Source organism: Dendrobium catenatum, unplaced genomic scaffold, assembly GCF_001605985.2.
Source record: "Dendrobium catenatum unplaced genomic scaffold, ASM160598v2 original_scaffold_254917, whole genome shotgun sequence".
In the NCBI taxonomy this organism is placed as follows: Eukaryota; Viridiplantae; Streptophyta; class Magnoliopsida; order Asparagales; family Orchidaceae; genus Dendrobium; species Dendrobium catenatum.
This window is the reverse complement of record NW_021573316.1, coordinates 792,883-813,575: the sequence shown is the minus strand read 5'-3', so window position 1 is coordinate 813,575 and position 20,693 is coordinate 792,883. Positions and strand designations below refer to the sequence as shown.

The 20,693-nt window shown below is 35.2% G+C and overlaps 1 protein-coding gene across 5 annotated transcripts in view; it reads right to left on the bottom strand.

Annotated features, from left to right (window-relative positions):
- Positions 1-20,693, bottom strand: part of LOC110103596 (DNA-directed RNA polymerase V subunit 1) — a 37,196-nt gene that overhangs the window by 15,737 nt on the left and 766 nt on the right. For 2 of the 5 annotated variants that reach the window (XM_020832381.2, XM_020832380.2), the window contains exons 2-12: positions 20,337-20,450; positions 20,105-20,231; positions 19,885-20,000; positions 12,576-12,632; positions 12,162-12,329; positions 5,085-5,243; positions 4,837-4,986; positions 2,973-4,706; positions 2,694-2,869; positions 1,443-1,518; positions 1,199-1,326 (exon numbers count right to left, since the gene is read on the bottom strand). In XM_020832381.2, coding sequence (XP_020688040.1) covers positions 1,199-1,326; positions 1,443-1,518; positions 2,694-2,869; positions 2,973-4,706; positions 4,837-4,986; positions 5,085-5,243; positions 12,162-12,329; positions 12,576-12,632; positions 19,885-20,000; positions 20,105-20,231; positions 20,337-20,417 — 2,972 coding nt within the window. In that variant the 5' untranslated portion in view covers positions 20,418-20,450. The remainder of the gene's footprint in view (positions 1-1,198; positions 1,327-1,442; positions 1,519-2,693; positions 2,870-2,972; positions 4,707-4,836; positions 4,987-5,084; positions 5,244-12,161; positions 12,330-12,575; positions 12,633-19,884; positions 20,001-20,104; positions 20,232-20,336; positions 20,451-20,693) is intronic. The other 3 variants (XM_028692680.1, XM_020832383.2, XM_028692681.1) reach the window with 2 other exon arrangements.

Sequence of the window (20,693 nt, the reverse complement as noted above, 5' to 3'; positions counted from 1 at the left end):
TAGTTGTAAAAGCAGCTTCTAGTTGCGCATAAAGAGCTGTGGTAAATTTTGCAGCATCTCTCACCAAAATAAACACCCACCTGTTTTTGGATAGTGTATTCTACCACAAAGCAACTAGGAAGCCCAACAAAACAAGCATTAAGCCTCAAGAGAAAGGAATAAATTAAGAGAGATGACTGTCCAATCAAACAAGAGAAAATGTCCCGTTTACAGCATTTTAAGAAGTGAATGGAGGCCACTCTGCCTTTTCCATCACAAAACAACTCTTACAAGATTTAGGAGAAGTTGCAAACTAAATCATGGGGGAGAAAGATAAACAATTGCTGTAAGAACCGGTTTTACAGGTTCAATACCTAATTCAAGCACATGCAAGCAGGATCGTGTGGACGAGCGGGCCACGAAGAAAAGCGAGCGCAGCCAGTGGGTTTGATTGAGCAAGCAAACGAAGTAGATATTCAGAAATGAAAAGCAACGACTCCTCGCAGAGGATAACTACGATTTGTTCACTCCATTTGAGCAAATGAATGACAGCCGAGAGGAAGAAGGAAGAAAATAGAGGGAAAGAGAATGGAAGAGAGCGGGAGAAAAATGAGAAACCTGCGACTAAGCCAGCAGAGGGGGAGTCATTTGCGTGCAGTTTAGGGCTTGGAGAGGAGGAAGAAAGATAAGTTTTGTTATTATTTCATTACAAATATATATATATATATATATTAGAGAATTCAACTAAGAGAGACTTTTCCTCATAAGCCCACATTTGGATCAAAACCAGCCAAAACTAATCTCTATTGCTTTCAATTGTTCTTTTCAAACATTGATATTGAAGTTGACGCGTATGCAATAGACTGTGGGATGTAGATGCACATTCTAATACGTGTGCTTGTATGCTCTGTAAAATGTGCATGTCCATGTTCATTATAAGCATAATTAGGGATAGGCATATATGCGTCTGAAAAAGGGAGAGATGATGAAAAAACTCTATATACATGAAATCATGGACTTACTGCAAAGGGAAACTTTTAGAGACTTGCAGTTCTACAATCAAGAACATTAAAAGCACACATAAGATGGGCACTACTAAATTGTTATCACTATGCAACTTCTACAGAGTTATAGCTTGTAGACCAGAGAATATTTAGGGTTAGAATTTGGAGAAGACGAAACCCAAAGAAAAAAAAAAGGTGCTTAATAAATTTATAACCTGGTTGTTAAAACAATTCCTTTAAACAAGAAAGAGAGAGGTCCTTTCTTCTTCTGACGGGAAGATAAAATCTCTTGACACTTCAGAAGAATTTCCTCTGTTCTCTTATTCCATGCTTTCAACATCCCCTGTCAGATGAAAGAGAGAAATACTTCTCATAGACAAATACTCCATAATCTGAACAGATGCAATTTGCAGGAACTGTCTAAATACAACATTAAAGACAAAAGTTGAAAAAGCGCACCCTATCAAGATGAATATGGCCAACAAGGCCGGAAACTGCTTCCAAACTATCACAAGCAACCATATTTTTCTTGTACCTAGAAATATTTTAGGGTTTAGTTTATGAATTACAAAACTAGCTTCATGATTTAGACAGCAGGACTTCAAGATGAACAAATGTAGAATGCAAAACAAAGGGATGAAACAGACTCAAAATCACAGAAAACGGCATTTACCAATTTGTGAGGAACGAATCAAAAGAGTTTATAATATCTCAACATGTGGAAATGCGCCCAAGAAAAAACATAAAATTATATATTTTTTTAATATTAAGAAAAGTAAAAAAGGGGCAATTACTCTAGACGTGCATTTCACATTCACAGTAAACATTTTCAGTTGAAAGAATGCATTTTAAGAAAAACAAAGAGATCGTGTACACTTAAGAAACAAATAGCCTTATTTTCAATTAATTTGGATTCTGAGAAAGTGATTCCAACATTTTCCTTGAAGATTACCCAAAGATAAAAACAAATGAACAGTGATATTGATATTAGTTTAAATCGAAATGCCCTGGTGACAGCACTTCCATTCAGTGAAACAATTTTATTTTAACTTTCTAACTTCGTACTTTGACCTCTTTTTTTCTGTTGGAGAATCTAAATATGGTATGTCCCTACGTAAAAATGTAAAACAGGTAAAGGCTTGGATACAGATGCACTGTTATTTGATAAGAAAAAAGCATGTTAACACTTTCCTACAGTACTTCAGAAAAAATCTAATTCTCTACAGAATGGAAATCAAGAATAAGGTCTTCTGAAAAAATTGTTTTTCAGGCTTATTTTATGAACGGGGATGGAATGCATAAACCAGGCTTAAAATGAAATTAGCCAAGAACTAAACTAATTGTCAAAAGAATATATGGGCCTCTGGATAAAAATATTATAATCATTCAGTGATGAGTTATTTGAAACAAATCCCAATGAAACTGATTAGCTTCAAAAAGGTCATTTAAGCTCGCCAGCAAACTCCAAAGGAGGCAACGATTAACACAAGACATTCATGAAATAAATTCCAAAATTTGCTAAATTCTTCACAAAAGAAATATAGCCACACAAATGACTTAGAAGGCATTCTTGTGGGGAAAAAAGATGAAAAAAAAAAAACGAATGAGAAAATGTTTTCAAATTTCAAATAAATTGTACATTATTAAGAATTGGTGGAATGAGAATTTTTGAGAAAAAACAAAAAAGGGTTGAGAAAATTTCATAGTTACTCAATAGAGAATTCAGATGCACAGTCCCTCAAGGTAAACTTCTTCAAGCAATCCTGAACTGCAAATGCAGCCATTTCCTTGCAGAATTTTTTACCGCAGAGACAGTCATTCAAATATAGAACCACACGGCGATCATTGAATACATTTTGGTAGCCCACTTTGCTAAGTAGTATTTCCTACAAAACCAGTAAGAGAATGTCTTCAGAGAGAATGACTCTGGAGAAGGAAAACTAGAACATGAAAACAGTGGCAACTTAAATGCCATAATCAAGTGTTCACCTTCATCAATTCCCATGATGAATTTGTACTGAGAGAAGAATCCAGGACAGCTTTATAAGCAGGGTTAGATATTGCAGTTGCAGCCAACACCCCAACTGGTTCACCAGCAAGATTGTCAGTCAAAGCACCAATACCATCCTTTACTCTATATTGAAATTGAATAACAGAATTTCGGCAAACATTCCTCACAGTCCCATCATAACAAACCACAGCATCACGAAGAATTGCCATTAGATTCTTAAACAGCGTTCCTGGCTCTGTCAACCCTCTAGAGGATCGTACTACAACTTCTCTTGTAGAAATAGAATGGACTAAATCTTCATATGGATTTAAACCGCCAAAAAAAGAACTCTTAACCAGACCACAGGCCTCAGATGGTACACCAACTCCATCAACTGAATGTTTTCCCAAGTAATATGAAAATACATCCTGAACTAGGGTCTTCGAGTACAATTTACCTCTCTCAAATAGTTCAAGCCCTAGAAAGCCTACCTGTTGCAGAACTTTGGAGATTGATGACTCACTCTTCGAATCAATCAAAGTACCAACCGATGAAGTCTTTAGAATAAAATTTGTAATGGGTGATTTAAGGATTTTGAGGTGATCCTCAACTCGCAAGTCCTGAACTTGTTGAAAAGATGATCGGGGTTTGCTGAGCAAACACGAAATCTCCTGTAATTTGTCATGCATATCTGCAAGGATATCCATGGGAACATCAAAATCCTGCAAATTGATACTGAAACCATGTACATTTAACATCTCCATAAGTAGAGGTTGCACAGTGTTCAAAAATATAAGCCCCTCTTTGGAACCTTTAAATGCCAAAACAGAAGAAACCATATCAACCAGCATCGACTGGATCAAGTCTTTTTTAAAATCAATATGCAGTATTTCGCTACCACTGATCAAATGCCTGTCACCAGAACAATCAAAGGAGACAGGAAATGCACATTGTAATACCTGAAAAATAGTCCAAAATGGGCCACAATTATGAGCCTTTACTAAAAAAGGTGGTGGCAAGCCCCGGGGAACAAACATGGATAACTGCTGAGCTCTCATTTTGGTCAGCAGACAGGTATTGGATATCAGCCTCAGTGACAACAACGAGTCCTGAACAAACTGCATGTTTAGCAAATCATTATGAGAGCTCAGAAGTTGCTTTTCAACACTAAATAACTCAATAGCTTCAGCTTTGGCGGCAAGTGACTGCGGATAAAATATGTGCACACAATCACCATCAAAGTCAGCTCCCAGGGGGGAACAAACCAGTGGATTGATTTTAACAACATTTTCATCATGAAGTGACACGAAGAAAGCTTGGACAGAGTGCTTATGCGTACTAGGAGGCCTATTAAGGAAAACCACATCACCATCCATGATCCTACGACAAACAATTTGGCCAATTTTTAGCCTTACATGTCCTTCAGCGCTAGTTTCTATAGAGAACTTTGTCTCCCCATCCGTATAGGCCACACATAACCTATCATTTACCATCTTCTGCAAACGCTCCAGGTTATAGACTGACACTCGCTCCTCAAAGGTAACCTTTCTAGCAACTTCAGCTGGTAATCCTATAACATCAATTCCCATATAGGGATCACCAGTGATTACACTTCGAGATGAAAAGCCAGATCCTTTACTGATAAATAATGTTCTCATCTTCTCAAGCCATTGTTTTGAAGAATTTTGAGCGACCTCGTTAATCTTTAACTTGCCATTTATGTCATGAGGCACCTTTTAACATAAAAGAGTAGTAGGGATATATTAAGAAAAAGACCATTAGAATTGAAAGTAAAAAACGGCTTCCAAAAAAAAAATACATGTGTTCAAAAACAGAAAGATCTCATTCTGTATCTTCATTCACCTTCGCAACACCCCTGAGATTCAAATACCGTGCAACAGTTGCCTGCAGGTTGCTTAAGTCACTTTCTGGAGCTTCAATACTAGAAGAATGATTTGTCTTGATTTTCTCAATGCTAGTAAAAATTCTTCTAAGTAAATTTTTTGAGTTGTCCTGCAAAGATATTGCGAAATAAAATTGGATAACCAATAGAAGCCAAACAAACAACCTATACCTAACAGCAAGTTTAGAATTTCTCTCAAAACGCTTACAGACGACATAATTATCTTGCCATCCGAAATCAGTGGCATGGATAAGCAGTTTGGAGGTACTGAAAGATATTGAATAATGAAACCAATCTGTGGGAAGAATCCTTTTGCAAATAGCCTTTTCCTGGTTTCTTCTGGTATCTCATTCAAAATACGGATAACCTTGAACAAGGGAAAAAAATAACAATGGAGATCCTCTAAGAATATGTTTACATGGTGAAAAACGAAATATCATGACAAGGGATAACACGCCAGTGTTGAAAATTTTATCACTTTTTAAAAGAATTCATATAAGATGAAATGCGAACAGGGCAAAAGCCCGTTGAAAGGCTGGTAAGGATTTTGCTAAAGTAATAGAAGAAGAGGAAGAAGGCAATAATAGTTTTCTCATATGCAAGCAACTACAGGTGAGGAGCCTGGAAGGTTAAATAACAAATCAAATAATACTCCACGATAATCCAGGAACTTTGAGGCAATCTCTGCCACGATAATAAACAAATTACAAGTGTCCCAATCGTCTAACTTCATCCAAAAAGAGTAATTTGCAAAGTAATAGAAAAGGCCATTCTCGTGTAACTATGTTTTTGGAAATTCCTTTCCCTCACCTAGAGTGCTTTCCTCATTATATAGAGAGGAATAAGTATATGATACCAGCAAATATCTCAATTAGATCTAGCCTAACAAGGAATCTATAATAATATTCATAAAACATAGTTATAGATAAACTAATTAATCACATAGATTTATAGCCATAATTAACAGAAGGATAACTTGGCAAATCAAGCTAATATTTCCCCTCAAATTGACACTGCATTTCAAGAAGCATTAATTTTTCCACAAGAAACTAACGCCATTGTCACCTTCATAAACATGTCTATACATACACTTAGATAAATAAGGTTCCCTTGGACAATATAACCTACCTACTTACCTATAATGATCTTTCGGTCAGATTAGGTCGACTATCTCATCTGACTAACTAAACTAGGGTCCATGAAAAATAAGGATGGCAGATTCAATAGATCTCGATCAAGTTATTCATCACTCCCCCACCATCCATTTTAGACTAACGATGATAAACTTCACTCAATCCTAAAGACCAAAATCATTGCAATTATATGGTAAGCACGTTATGCTTAATAACTAACCTTAATAAAAAGTTTTCTCTCGTCAGGGAGAGGTAATTGATCATAAGGATGGCAGAATCAATAGATCTCGATCAAGTTCTTCATCACTCCCCCACCATCCATTTTAGACTAACGATGATAAACTTCACTCAATCCTAAAGACCAAAATCATTGCAATTATATGGTAAGCACATTATGCCAAATAACTAACCTTAATAGAAAGTTTTCCCTCTTCACTACGAGAGAGGTAATTGATCATAAGGACTTAACACCTATAAGAAATCAAGAATCAAATCAAAAAATTCTCACAAAAAAATGGCAAAATCTCTGGATGGTGTCTTATCTACAATCTAATTTGTCTTCTAAGTTTTTAGACATAACACTTACTCTTTCAACAATGCCGCCTGTGAATATTTGCAGCCACGGACTTATACAAAGAAAGATGATTTTTACTCTTCCATGATATTGAAAAGTCCAACAAGAAACATGCATCACCTTGTAACCATCAAGGCACCCAACCAACATCACTATACCACAGGAAGATGATAAAAAGAATATATTGGAAAGAACAATCCATGACTTGGTGTGCCAATAAGAAATGGAATAATCGATGACAGGCAACTAAATGTAAATGACAAGGATTCAGCATAAATTTACTAACATGCAACACCAGGAAGAAAATATCATGTCAAGTTATTGTCAAAAAATAATGGGATCAACAAGAATATCACATTCCTCACTACAATACTTCGAGTTTACTTTTGAGATAGTATTTATAAGGGAAGTATTTTGGAGACTAGCCAAAGTAACTAAATACTGTGTTTATTTATGTTGGTTAAAAAAGTAAAAAGAGGAATTAGTGTGAACTTTCAAACCTAAGAAGTAAGAGCGCCAAGATTCTTCACATAAAACATAGCATGAAGATATTTTAACCTCAGAATCAGATATTAAAACTTTGATGTTGCATGAAAACTAAGTTGCAACATACACTGCAAATTTTTTAAATACAATTAGTACTTCAGATTTCTAGCAAAAATAATAAACCCTAGCAAGCTTGTGGTAATCATCCACAAATGCCACAAAATATTTATAGTTTGCATCTGATATAATAAGAGTAATACCCTATGCATACATCACTATGAATAAAGTCAAAACAGTTTTCATCCTATTTGCACTGCAATGAAAAAGGAAGGAGCTTTCTTTTCCCGATGGTATATGTAAAACAATAATAAAAAAAAAGATGATAAAAGAATTGATGTTTATAGCCCAACAAGCCATAATCCATAAAATGCAATAAAATAGTAGAATTTGAATGACATAATCGTTAATTCCATAAGTTATCACTTTAATTTTATTTACTAAAATACAAAATAGCAAAAAAACTTCATAAATAGAAGAATGAAAAAGAAATAATCATCCGCTTTAGGTCCCTTCATGAATACTTTACCCATTATATGATCCTGCTTATTGCAACAATCACCAAAAAAATCTATCATAGTCATTATCAATCAATTTTTTTATAGGAAATACTTAAGATAGGAAATACTTGAATATTTCAAGTAAACCATAACAAGATTGACGAAAACAGCAGGAAAACTTCACAAATCTAATGAAATTCAAGCAAAAACAGTAATTTGTATTCTAGAAATCAAAACAACAGAAGAAATAAAGCAACATATAATTCGAGAGGAGGATCGTTCTCTCTCAATCCCTAGACGAATCTAGGGCCCAAGACACCTCAAACAAGAACTCCAAAATCAGCCACAAAACAAAGCATAACCCTAACCCTAATCCCCTCTTCCTATTTAAAGCATACAATAACCTCCTTAGGTCTAGCCGCCCCTCCCTCTCCCTTCCTAATTGATTTATTGGGTGGGGCCCACCCCATGATTGGGCGGCAAATTCAAGAGGGCAGACCACCTCTTGTAAACATGAACTGGCCCATTGCTTCCAATAGGGATCAGTCTAACAATACCCCACTCCCAAAAAATCACCTTATACTCAAAGTGAATGGAGAATGATGATTCACCATTTCATAAGGATCCCATGTGGTGTCATAGTCTGGGAGGCTCTTTCATTTAATCAATCACTTCCTTAGCTCCATCTTCTCTCTGACGAACCCCCGTCAACTCCAAGGCCTCTAAAATCACCTCTAAATCCTCTGCCAGCGTCAATGGTAACTCAGAACTTGCTGCATGATTTCCAATTGCCCTCCTTAATTGGGATACATGGAACACTGGATGTATAATCGCTGTTGGTGGTACTTTCAGCCAATATACCACAGCTCCAATCCTTTCTACTACCTCATATGGCCCAAAGTACCTTGGGGCAAGCTTCTCATTTTTCTTGTTAGCGACTGTCTTCTGCCTGTAGCGTCGAAGCTTCAAGAACACCCCCTCTCCTACCTTGAATTGAATGTTCTTGCTATACACGTTCGCCTGTTTCTTCATAATTTTTTGAGCTCTCGTCAGATGCCCCTTCAATTCTTCCAACACAATGTCCCTCTCCTCCAAATACTCCTCCACTAAAGAAATTGGGGTGCTACTATGCCCAAAATGTACCAAGTGAGGAGGATCCCTTCCATACAATACTTTGAATGGGGAAGCAGAATGGTAAAAAGTGTTGTACTAATATTATGCCCATGCCAGCCACTTGCCCACAACTTGGGTGTCTCCGACATAAAGCATCGAAGGTAGGTTTCCATACTCCTGTTGACTATCTCGGTCTAACCATCTATATGTGGGTAATAGGAGGTGCTTCTTTTCAGTGTTGACCCCTGTAATCTGAACAGCTCCCTCCATAAATGGATGAGGAACACCTTATCCCTGTCAGATACTATCGACTCCGATAACCCGTGCAATCTAACCACCTCCCTGATGAAAACTGACACCACTGTTATTGTTGTGTATGGATGTTGTAGGGGAATGAAATGGACATACTTACTCAATATGTTTACTACCATCAGAATCACTGTGAACCCTTCTGATCAAGGTAATATATCTATGAAATCCATGAAAATCTCCTCCCACACCCAACCTGGTAGAGCCAAAGGATGTAGTAATCCTCCTAAAGACATGGTCGTGTACTTGTTCCTATGAGGTCTCACATCTAGCTACAATCTCCTCCACATCCTTATGCATCCCCTTCCAATACAGCTCTATGGAAAGTCTCCTGTACATCTTCTATACCCCTGAATGACCCCCCACAGTGCTCCCATGAAACTCCTGCAACAGACGTGGGATATGTACTAATGTCATAAGCATCACAAACCTCCCCTGGTAAAAAAGCCTCTCTCCCTCCAACAAATTCCCTAGATGGATACTCTCTTCCTTCAACAAATTAGCCCGAAACTTTCCCAAATCGTCATCCCGTGCACTCTCATCCTTAATGGCCTCCCACTGCAGCAACAATGGTATCAATACTGCCATCGCTTGTAACTCCCCCATACATCGATATAAGGCATTTGCCGCCTTATTTTCTACTCACAGTCTATACATGATCTCAAAATCATACCCCAGCAACTTGGACAACCATCTCTAGTGCTCCTCAATCACCATCCTCTACTCCAACAAGTACTTCAAGCTCTTGTTTGTCCTAACAATGAAATGTTAACCCAATAAGTAGAGCCGCCGTTTGAATTTGATTTTCCCTCTAACGAAATTCAGAATTCGTAGTTCTTACCACCGATTCATTTGTCTCTGATGCTGTCGTTTGAATTTGATTTTCCAACAGCTTTTTCACCGTCGCATGAAGATCGAAAATTGTCTTCTATGAAAATTTTGGTGTTAATTGGGATACATGGCTCAACTCCCCTTCAAGGCGTTCCTCCAATACATCTACCTTCTTGGCCACCATCAACACCAAAATTTTTGTAGGTTCAAAAAATATGGATATTGATCCAAAAAACAACAAAAACCCTTCAACCAAAAAACAGCCACTGAAATTATATACAACAACCCACAAACGGTCCCAAAATCTGCTATGATACCAATTTAATAGGAAATACTTGAATATTTCAAGAAAACCCTAACAAGATTGACGAAAACAGCGGTAAAACTTCACAAATCTAATAGAATTCAAGCAAAAACATTAGTTTTAATTGTAGAAATCAAACCAACGGAAGAAATAAAGCAAGATACATTTGATCTTCAATTCGAGAGGAGGATTATTCTCTCCCAATCCTTATACGAATCATGGGCCAAACACACCACGAACAAGAACTCTGAAATCAGCCACAAAACAAAGCATAACCCTAACCCCCTAATCCCCTCTCCCTATTTAAAGCATACAATCACCTCCTTATGTCTAGCAGCCCTTCCCTCTCCCTACCTGATTGATTTATTTGGGTGGGGCCCACCCCATGATTGGGCGGCGAGCGCAGACCAGCTATGGTCCGCCCCTTGTAAACCTCCTGAACCGGCCCCTTGCCAAGGGCCGGTTGGACTGGTCTAACATTTTCCTACTTAAATAAGATTAGCATAAAGATTAAGAGCAACTATTGCATCTTCAATGAAGAATTAGTATCCCCAATTCAATCATTAGGTAATTGATTATTATTAGTAATCTAAATAGAAGATGATTCATGACATAATTAAATATTGCGAGCAGATAAGATTAACTAATCATATGTTTATATGCGCCTAAATGCATAAGCCAAGATGAAGGATGTTAAGCAATCATACCACGTAACCATTAGACTAATAGGGCTTTAATGATCATATGTTGAACTATTTCAAGAGTAATACCTATTTTATACACAGCTGTTAAACCAAAAGAATAATCAACAACAACAAAAAAACTTGTTTGCCATTCCATTGTCAATTCTGAGGAGTATGGCAATCCTTAATAATATGCACAAGCTTTTTACAATACTTACAAAACTAAATTCTGAGCATGGAAGTAAAATAAATACCACAACTCTCTGTTTAAAATTGCGCAATAAGAGGCGCGCCTCTGCGCAATTTGACCCAAAACCGCCTCAAGGCTTACGCAATTCCTCTCCTGGCAGAGGCGTGCGCCTCACTTGGACTGAGGCGCGCCTCAGAGGCGCAATTGCGCAATTCTGGCTGAGGCGTACGCCTCAAATATATGCTCAAAACCGCTCGGTACCGCTCAGTATATGCTCGGTACCGCTCAGCATATGCTCGGTATAGCTAGGTATTTGCTCGGTACTGCTAGGTACATGCTCGGTACCGCTTAGTATATGCTCGGTACAGCTATGTATTTGCTCGGTACTGCTAGGTACATGCTCGGTACCGCTCAGTACCGTTAGGTGCATGCTCGAACCCCGCCAGGGGGCAACGCCCCCTTGAACCCCCAGCAGTCCGGCATATTATTCTATTCATCATCTTTAGTAATAGTTGTTAGTGTTAGTCTACTTCTTCATGAGTGCATGTTTTGATTGGAAGACATTGGACTTTATAGGAGGAAGGGGTGAGAAGATTCCCTTGAAGACCCATTTAGTGATGAGATATGATTAGATTATATATGTTCTTTCTTAATTATACTTTGGGAGTTTTGATAGACTAATATTTTGTGGTTTTGTACTTTGGGACATGATTTTATTGCATCTATTTTCTTACTTTCCCCTAATTTTAATTGTCATTTAGATGTTTTTATTATATGATAGAATCTTACTATTTTTTAATTGCTAAAACCTTTAAATTCTCATTTACGCAATTCTTCGTCGGTGAGGCTTACGCCTCACACCGCCTCGAGGCTTATTTACGCAATTTTAAACCTTGCCACAACTAGCAAGTAGAATGAGATTTCAACTAAGGTATAAGTAAAAAAAATAACGAAGCAAAAAACAGCAGGTTTCAATAGAACCACAGGTATATTTGCCAAACTGACTATCAAGTCATGGTTGAACAACTGACAGAAATCCACTTAAATTTTTAATATGTGGACATTGGAGTTTAATAGAAAGTCCAAAACAAGTTGGGAGTAGTACCTCAAGAGGATGAAGAGTCTGAAATGGATTTGCATCATGGTGAAATCCAAATTTATCTAAAAAATTCCAAAAACCTTCTCGGAGTCTATTTCGAGCAGAAACCCTCAATTCCAAGCAAACTGCTCCATCAGTTTTGTTAACTTCATTAACTGAAAAAGGTTCAATCTCCTGAAATATACAAGGAAAAGCAACACGCTGACAACAAAAGAAGAAAGCTTTAAAAGCTAAAGAAAGAATATCAAGAAAATCTGTTTAAACTGTCAAATTTCAAGAGATATTTAGTGCCAACAGATCATGTAAATTTTACAGTAACTGTACCAAAAAAACTGGTAAATATTATCATTACATTTAATTAACTTTCTGATTTCTTAAAAGTATAGCTAAGGAATGAAAATATCATAACTGGGGATTTACCCGACAATAAGTACAAGATGCAATGGAGATTTTTTCCTTTCCTGTTTCACATTTAACCTGAAAGATATGAACAGATTATAAGACAATGGCCCCAATTGAAATATAATTAGAAAGCAGAGTGAATAAGTTAATTTCATGCAAGATGCAAACTGATGAATGCACGATATCTATGACCAGTACAATGCAGGCCAACTTTCCAACAAAACTACAGGTCACATCAGCTACATCATTTAACATCATTCATCTAGTATCCAACCTAATGGTGGACACGAGACTACTGTTTTTCCAACCGAAACCAGAAATTTTCTGTAATGTGTGAAAGAACATGATGTTGAACTAGGATGTTTGGCAACACTTGAATTTCCCTAAAAAATAAAAACATCTATATCATGCAATGAGACTTTCTTCTTTACAACCTCATCATTCACTCATCAATAAAATGAGCGCATGATAGCAATTACAACAATAGATGTGGAGTTGATTCATTAAGATTAATTTTGATCGAGAAAGCCAAAACTTCTAGTGCATCATATGGAATATGGCCACCAAACAAACAGAACAAATCCACATGTCAACCTGTGACCGGTCTATCTAACATGAATTCGACGTCATTCTTGTAAAATATCATGTTCCTAACGTACTATCCTGATTTTGTTCTGAGTATGAAATTAAATTTTGCCTTATAATTAAGCACCAGTCTCTGTGGAAAAATAACTGTAGTCCTATGCCATCACATGCATGGCAAAATTGAAATCATTATTCTCAAAACTTCAAAACTAAGAGAGAAGTGCAGAACGTTGCATCTCCATTTTGTTTGAGGAACACTGCTCTACACCCCTTGCAACTCTGCCATCAAGAATCCCAGTAAACCAACTTACACTAGCACTCCCATGCCAGTATTTACAACAAACCTACAAGACCTCGGTTTTCAAGTTTAGGAGAAGATGCTTAATGTCCCTTATCTCTTCATTTGTGGATAACTTCCAGTTTAAAAGTTAACTGTAAAACCCGAAAATTTTCATTTTAGACCTCGCACGTTTTTCAAAGGGCCGCGACGAAATGTAAGAAAAAATTTTAACGTTAACGGAATTCAACGGAAATAATTTTAGAAAATCCCACGCAAAATTCTGATCAAATTGATATATAAGACTTATAGTTAATTTGGAATATCTTAAGAGATAAAAATTTTAAAAGTTTCATAATACCGATTTTGCCCCTAATCAATTGAACTACCATAATTACTTAAGCAAGGGCATTATGGACTTTTGTAAAACCTCATTTCCTTATTTTTTCTACCCGAACCCCTTCTCTCATTTCATTCGCAAGATACCCGAACTGAGGGGAAGAAAGGGGCGGACGGGACGGGCGGACTTCTATTCTGCGAGGGCTCTCCGGCGACAATTTTTCGGCGAAGAAATTAGTCCGAATCAAAGAGGACGAAGAGAGGAACATTCAGGTACGATTATTTTTAAATGAAACTTCCTAAATCTCAAGTTATTTGAGATTGAAATTCTAGGGTTTTCCTAAAAAACATTTTTCTCCCAAAATCTTTTTACGAAACTTTTAAGGAATATTTAGAGGAACATTTTAATGGTAAAATTTAAGAAATTGAAGAAATTTTTGGAGATTTAAAATTAGGATTTTTGACCTAAAGTTTAATTTCGTATAATACCTTTACGAAAATGATTTCTAAGGATTTTGGGAATAATTTTAAAGCAAAAATTTTGATTTTTAGTGAAAAACTCATTTTGTAATTTTCCTAATTTAATTAATCCAAAAATTAATAATATAACTATAATTATGTGTTTAGGAATATTTTTAGAGCATTACATTGATAAAATTGTGACTTATGACTTTCCAAAAATTTAGATTTAATTTAAATTAATTTAATTAAAAATTCATTAAACATTTTGAGAAATAGTTAAGGGAAAACCAACGGGTTTAACATTAGACTTAGATTTAAGCCTTAAGCCTTAACGAATATTTAATTATGTGACACATTTATTTTATAAATTTTTCTTAGGTTGTGATCATTAAAGTGTAAGGTGGAAGACTTGTGTCGAAGCGACGTGTCGTACTTGGTTTGAGGTAGGTATTCCTGTTTTTGATAAAAATTTTATGATTTTGTTTCATTCTATTATTTAATGCAAATGATTAAAAAAGTTTCATTATGACACAAATTTATGAATTTTTTATTTTTTGGCAATATGAATATTCAAGTCTTTTATTTCATGAATTTAAGAAGCTCTCATTCTTATGTTTAGAACAAATGTTTTTATGATTTGAACATAATTTTCACACTTATTTTTCAACACGCATATGAATGAAAGATAGTATATTAAAAAATGTGCATGCTGATGCGGAGTGCCCAATGGTAAAGGAGGCTCGTAGAGCCAATGATAAAGGAAATAGCCAAAATTTGATTGTATACATGATCAGTGCAAAAATATGGTCACATCCGAGATGGGTGATAGTAAAGACATTATGCATTATATTGATTCCTTTATGTTCTCTTCAAAGTTATGAAAAGTAATGTTTAAGGAAAGCAAATGATAAATGAAAGATTTTATATTGAGGAAAAAGTTATGAAAAAGAAAATGTTTCTTTTATGTACTGATACAAAATTATGCAAATTTGACAAATTTTTTCATGTATTCATACGAAAAACTGCTTTATTTTAATTTTATTTTAATTTTTATTTAAAGACATGAATTATTTGTTGAGCGTCGGCTCATCCTACTTTTGGAAATATTTTTTTTCAGGAGATAAGTGATGGCTTCACGACGACCGTACACGTATCGTCGTAGGAGACCTCAGGAGGAAATGTTCTCTTTTATGATTTCAGTTTGAGTCTTGAGTTTGTTTATGTATAGTTTGTGAGTTTAAGTTTGAGTTTGGAGTTTATGTAATTGTGAGAGCTTATGCAATGTTGATGGGTTTAAAAATTTTAGTAGTTATGTGAGAAGATAAAAGATTGGAATACTTTTATTTAATGTTGTTTAGTGGCTCTTTCATTTCTGGACGATGTTTCTATTTTGACATTAAAGTTTTAATTGGAACTGTTAATGTTTTATATGTGTTTTTCGTATAACTACTGTTCCTGCCACGATTTTATCGGGCTAACCGGGCCGGGTCGTGACAAGAGTGGTATCAGAGCAAAAGTTTAGTAATGATCAATGAAGGAGCCTATAGGATGATTGATTGAGTCTTAGAATGTATAGGAAGTATAATTTTATGAATTATGCGTCTTATGATTGATATGTTTTACTTTAGGAACATGGATCCTAAGCAGAATGCCACTGATGGCATTGATATGGAGGAAGGGAGGGAGCTACCAGAAGTAGCAGAACCTCAGAGGAACAAATTATGGAGTTATTCGCTCAGATGATGGAAGCGATAACTCAGATGATTAAGACTTCCCAAAATCAGAGCAGTGGCAGTGGCAGTCGACCTACGGATAAGAACCTGAAGCTGTTTCAGGATATGAAGCCTCCACTATTCTCAAGTGGTGGGCCTATAGAAGTTGAGGACTGTCTGATGCGGAAAGAGAAGATCCTTAAGGGCATGTCTTGCCCAGAGGATAGGAGAATGACATTGGCTGCTTATGCCTTTGATGGAGAGGCTGAGAGGTGGTGGAGGAGTCAGTTAGAAGAAACACTTTGAGGAATATCAAGCAACCAAGTCTCCTGGGAGGAGTTTATAAAGGTATTCAGAGGTTGATATTTACATATGTCAGCCAGGATACAAATGCAGGGCAAGTTCAACAGATTGGTTCAAGGAGATCGATCTCTGATGCCACTCTTGTCACGACCCGACCGAGCTAGCCTGATAAAATCGGGATAGGAATAGTAGTCGTACGAAAAACACATATAAAACATTAACAGTTTCAATTAAAACTTTAATGTCAAAAAAAAACATCGTCCAGAAATGAAAGAGCCACTAAACAACATCAAATAAAAGTGTTCCAATCTTTTATCTTCTCACACAACTACTAAAACTTTTAAACCCATCAACATTACATAAACTCTCACAATTACATAAACTCCAAACTCAAACTTAAACTCACAAACTATACATAAACAAACTCAAGACTCAAACTGAAATTATAAAAGAGAATCTTTCCTCCTGAGGTCTCCTATGACGATACGTGTACGATTGTCGTACAGTCATCACTTATCTCCTGAAAAAAATATTTTCAAAAATAGGATAAGCCAACGCTCAGCAGATAATTCATGTCTTTAAATAAAAATTTACATAAAACTAAAATAAAGCAATTTTTTGTATGAAAACATGAAAAGATTTGTCAATTTTGCATAATTTTGTATCAGTACATAAAAGAAACATTTTCTTTTTCATAATTTTTCCTCAATGTAAAACATTTCATTTATCATTTACTTTCCTTAAATATTATTTTTCATAACTTCGAAGAAAACATAAAGAAATCAGAATAATGCATAATGTCTTTACTATCACCCGTCTCGGATGTTCCCATATTTTTGTACTGATCAAGTACACAGTCAAATTTTGGTCATTTCCTTTACCATTGGCTCTATGAGTCTCCTTTACCATTGGCTCTACGAGCCTCCTTTACCATTGGGCACACCGCATCACCATACACATTTCTTTTAATATACTATCTTTCATTCATATGCGTATTGAAAAACAAGTGTGAAAATCATGTTCAAATCATAAAAATATTTATTCTAAACATAAGAATGAGAGCTTCTTAAATTCATGAAATAAAAGGCTTGAATATTCATGTTGCCAAAAATGAAAATTCATAAATTCGAGTCATAATGAAACTATTTCAATCATTTGCATTAAATAATATAACGAAACAAAATCATGAAATTTTTATCAAAAACAGGAATACCTACCTCAAAACAAGTACGACACGTCGCTTCGACACAAGTCTTCTACCTTACACTTTAATGATCACAACCTAAGAAAATTTAATAAAATAAATGTGTCATATAATTAAATCTTCGATAAGGCTCAAGGCTAAATCTAAGTCTAATGTTAAACCCGTTGGTTTCCCCTTAACTATTTCTCAAAATGCTTAATGAATTTTTAATTAAAATAAATTAAATTTTCGAATTTAAATTAAATCTAAATTTTTTTAGATTTAAAAATTAGGATTTTTTACCTAAAGTTTAATTTCGTAAAATACCTTTACGAAAATGAACATTAACTAAGTCGGTTTGAAATTAAGACTTCAGTGGGGTCCCTAGCCCCTAGGTAACGCTTTCTCTCATTTTCAGAACCCTAAGTAGACTGATGTTATCATGCATTTGTAGTGGTGGAAAATGGCAAGCAAAACTCAGAGGTTACACCAATCCCTTTTTTCTCTACCTGGCAAGTTACCATAAAATAACAATGAAAGTCTACACCTTGACAAACCTATTTGATTCCAACAATTTTCATCCTCTTTTTTTTTTTTGGTGCTGGTGTTGCATGAACAACTAGAATAGATGTCAAAGGAATGGAATAATTAGCATTTAAATAATTGTCGTTTTCATGTGGTCATGATAGTAGAAATGCCAAACAAAGATCAGATATTTAATCTCCTCATCAAATGAACAGCCTTCAACACTCTTTCCCGGCCACGGACAGAAGGGATGTGTATAGTTGTGAAACAGGCACAAACTTCAAGCAATGGAAATATCTAATCCTTATTTACAATGATAGCCATGTCTGTGGAATTAGCTTTTGCCGCATTTACTCCCAACTTAGATAACTGAAATAAGTACAGTAGTGCTTTGAATTGTGAAGAAGCCTAAAAAAAGGAGAAAGTGGAAACATGCATTTGGCCTTGTGAGAAAGGAAATATTATGTAGTAAAATCAAAAGATATTGACCAAGACAAATATCATGATCATAAAAGCAATCATAATAAAATCCAACTTAAAAAGGGATACAAGGCACAAAAAGAATTTAAAAAAAAACTATGAAAATACATTATTATGAAAACATACTCTAAAAGGATATATCAAATTCATAAGATGCTTGCCAATGTGGTACCGATGAAGTCAAAAAATTTGATAACACAATCCTATCTATGCCAAGCAAAAAATCTCTGGCCATGTTTTGAACCACAACCTCTTAAAACTAACATTTTAAAAGAAAATACTCAATTAGAATTCTCAAGAGAACGTGACTATCTTCTTAAAGTGAATCAACCACCTAAGTAAAATATGGTATGGATAACAAAAGTTAAAATATCTACATAATTATATAGCATATAAATATCACATTGAAATTGAATATGCATGCAGAATTGTAGCATGTTATTTCTAAAGTTGCAAAAATATAATAATTTAATAAAATGCATAAAATATAATATGAATAAAATCTAACAATAAAAATCTAATGACTTTTGCTACCCCATTGATTACACTTAAAATTTGCATCCAAATTTAAAGAACTAAAATAAATGGAAGGACAATAATCCAGCTTAGCCAGAATGCTACTCTGTTAATCCATGTAATCGTTATGATAGCACAGTATTTGACCACTTGACCTTTCATTTTTTTTAATGCTGCTGAATGAGTTTTTTCTTCTCCGTCAATCAACACTAAAACATTTGATAATAACCAAGAAAATACATTCTCCCTCAAATGCTTTCTAGAAAATCTTCCAACTACAAATAAATGATACTTTCTCCATACATCTAATAGGAGAATTAGGGCAAACTGTTAAAGTGATGACTGTCCTCAGTCCCCGTTGAGGACAAAAACTACAATTTAATCATAAAAATGATAGAAATGAATGATATTGAGTATAAAAATTAGGCACAAACACAAATAATATAGAGGCAGAAATTTCCTCCACATTGCTAGCAAAATTTCTTTAAAAGTAAATTTTTTAATGCTAAGATTATCCTTGTTAAGTTTTTTTTATATCCTAACCCTTTGTCATATTCCACATATGTGAGAAATGAGAACATTTGTCTAGCTTCATAGAGATACCTCCTGTTGCTTTTGGAAATAATATGCTTTTGCAGTAGCTCCTATATTAAAGACTCACTCAATTCTTTCCCATTTTGTTGAGTATATAGCCAAAAAACTTTAGCAGCTGCGCAAACTAAATAAAACTAATATTTTTGCCACAAATAAATAGGAATCCAATCATCCCTAGAGAATATCAAGCAAATTAATAAACAATATCAATAACAGAATGGCAACACAACATTTACCTTCCATAGCATTGTAACTAAAATATATGCTGACCAACATGTTAGAAAATATATTAACACATGCACAAAGATACTGCAATTAGAAAAAAGATAATGTTATAAAAACGTTAACTACCTTTCCTCTATTTACCCGCATGCACCTTAAACATAGCATGGTCAAAATGTTCTTCAGCTCACTAATGTGAGAGGGATGATAAATAGGTATGGGCAACTCAATAAAACCAAAATGCCCTGAAAAAAGTGAACAAAGTTATGGTCACAACGTTTTCAGAAAAGAAAAACCTATAGAGAAAGCAACATATGCAACTAGTAGGCAAGAAAGTCATTTTATCCACCTTCACATTTTTCAGTTTCCACGGTCCCACATGATTCACACCTCCCTGACTCGAGTGGCAAACCAAGAAAAGGGTTTCCCAACTGGCTTGGATGTGATATCGGGCAATTATTAATAGAATATTTGCACTGCCAAAGAAAAAAAAATTTGTCCGCCGCTCAATTGACAGCACAATGAAATAGGAAAAATTGAAATTTCATTTAATATAAAAGTTAAAAAACAAATATACTTACAACTTCATCAAAAGAAGCTAAGCTAAAACTTATGCTAGAAACCGCTCCATTTGAAACTAAAGACTCAATATCCTCATCCATATTTTAGTACTAGTGGTCTGGCACAGAAGAGTGCTGCAATTTATAAGAAACGCATCAAAAAATTTTTAAAAAGGCACTTTATAAGAAATTATAAGCACCGAACTTTATCTGCATTTCTTATAAGGACGTTATAAGGACAAGAATTTTTTCAGTTTTCAACTGCTTGTTGGCTTCAATTTAAAATAAACCTAGTAATAAATAGCATAAGCCTTCCATTAGCAAATTTTGTTTAAAAAAAGGACCATAAGTTCAAGAAAATAAGGCCCAAAAATTAAG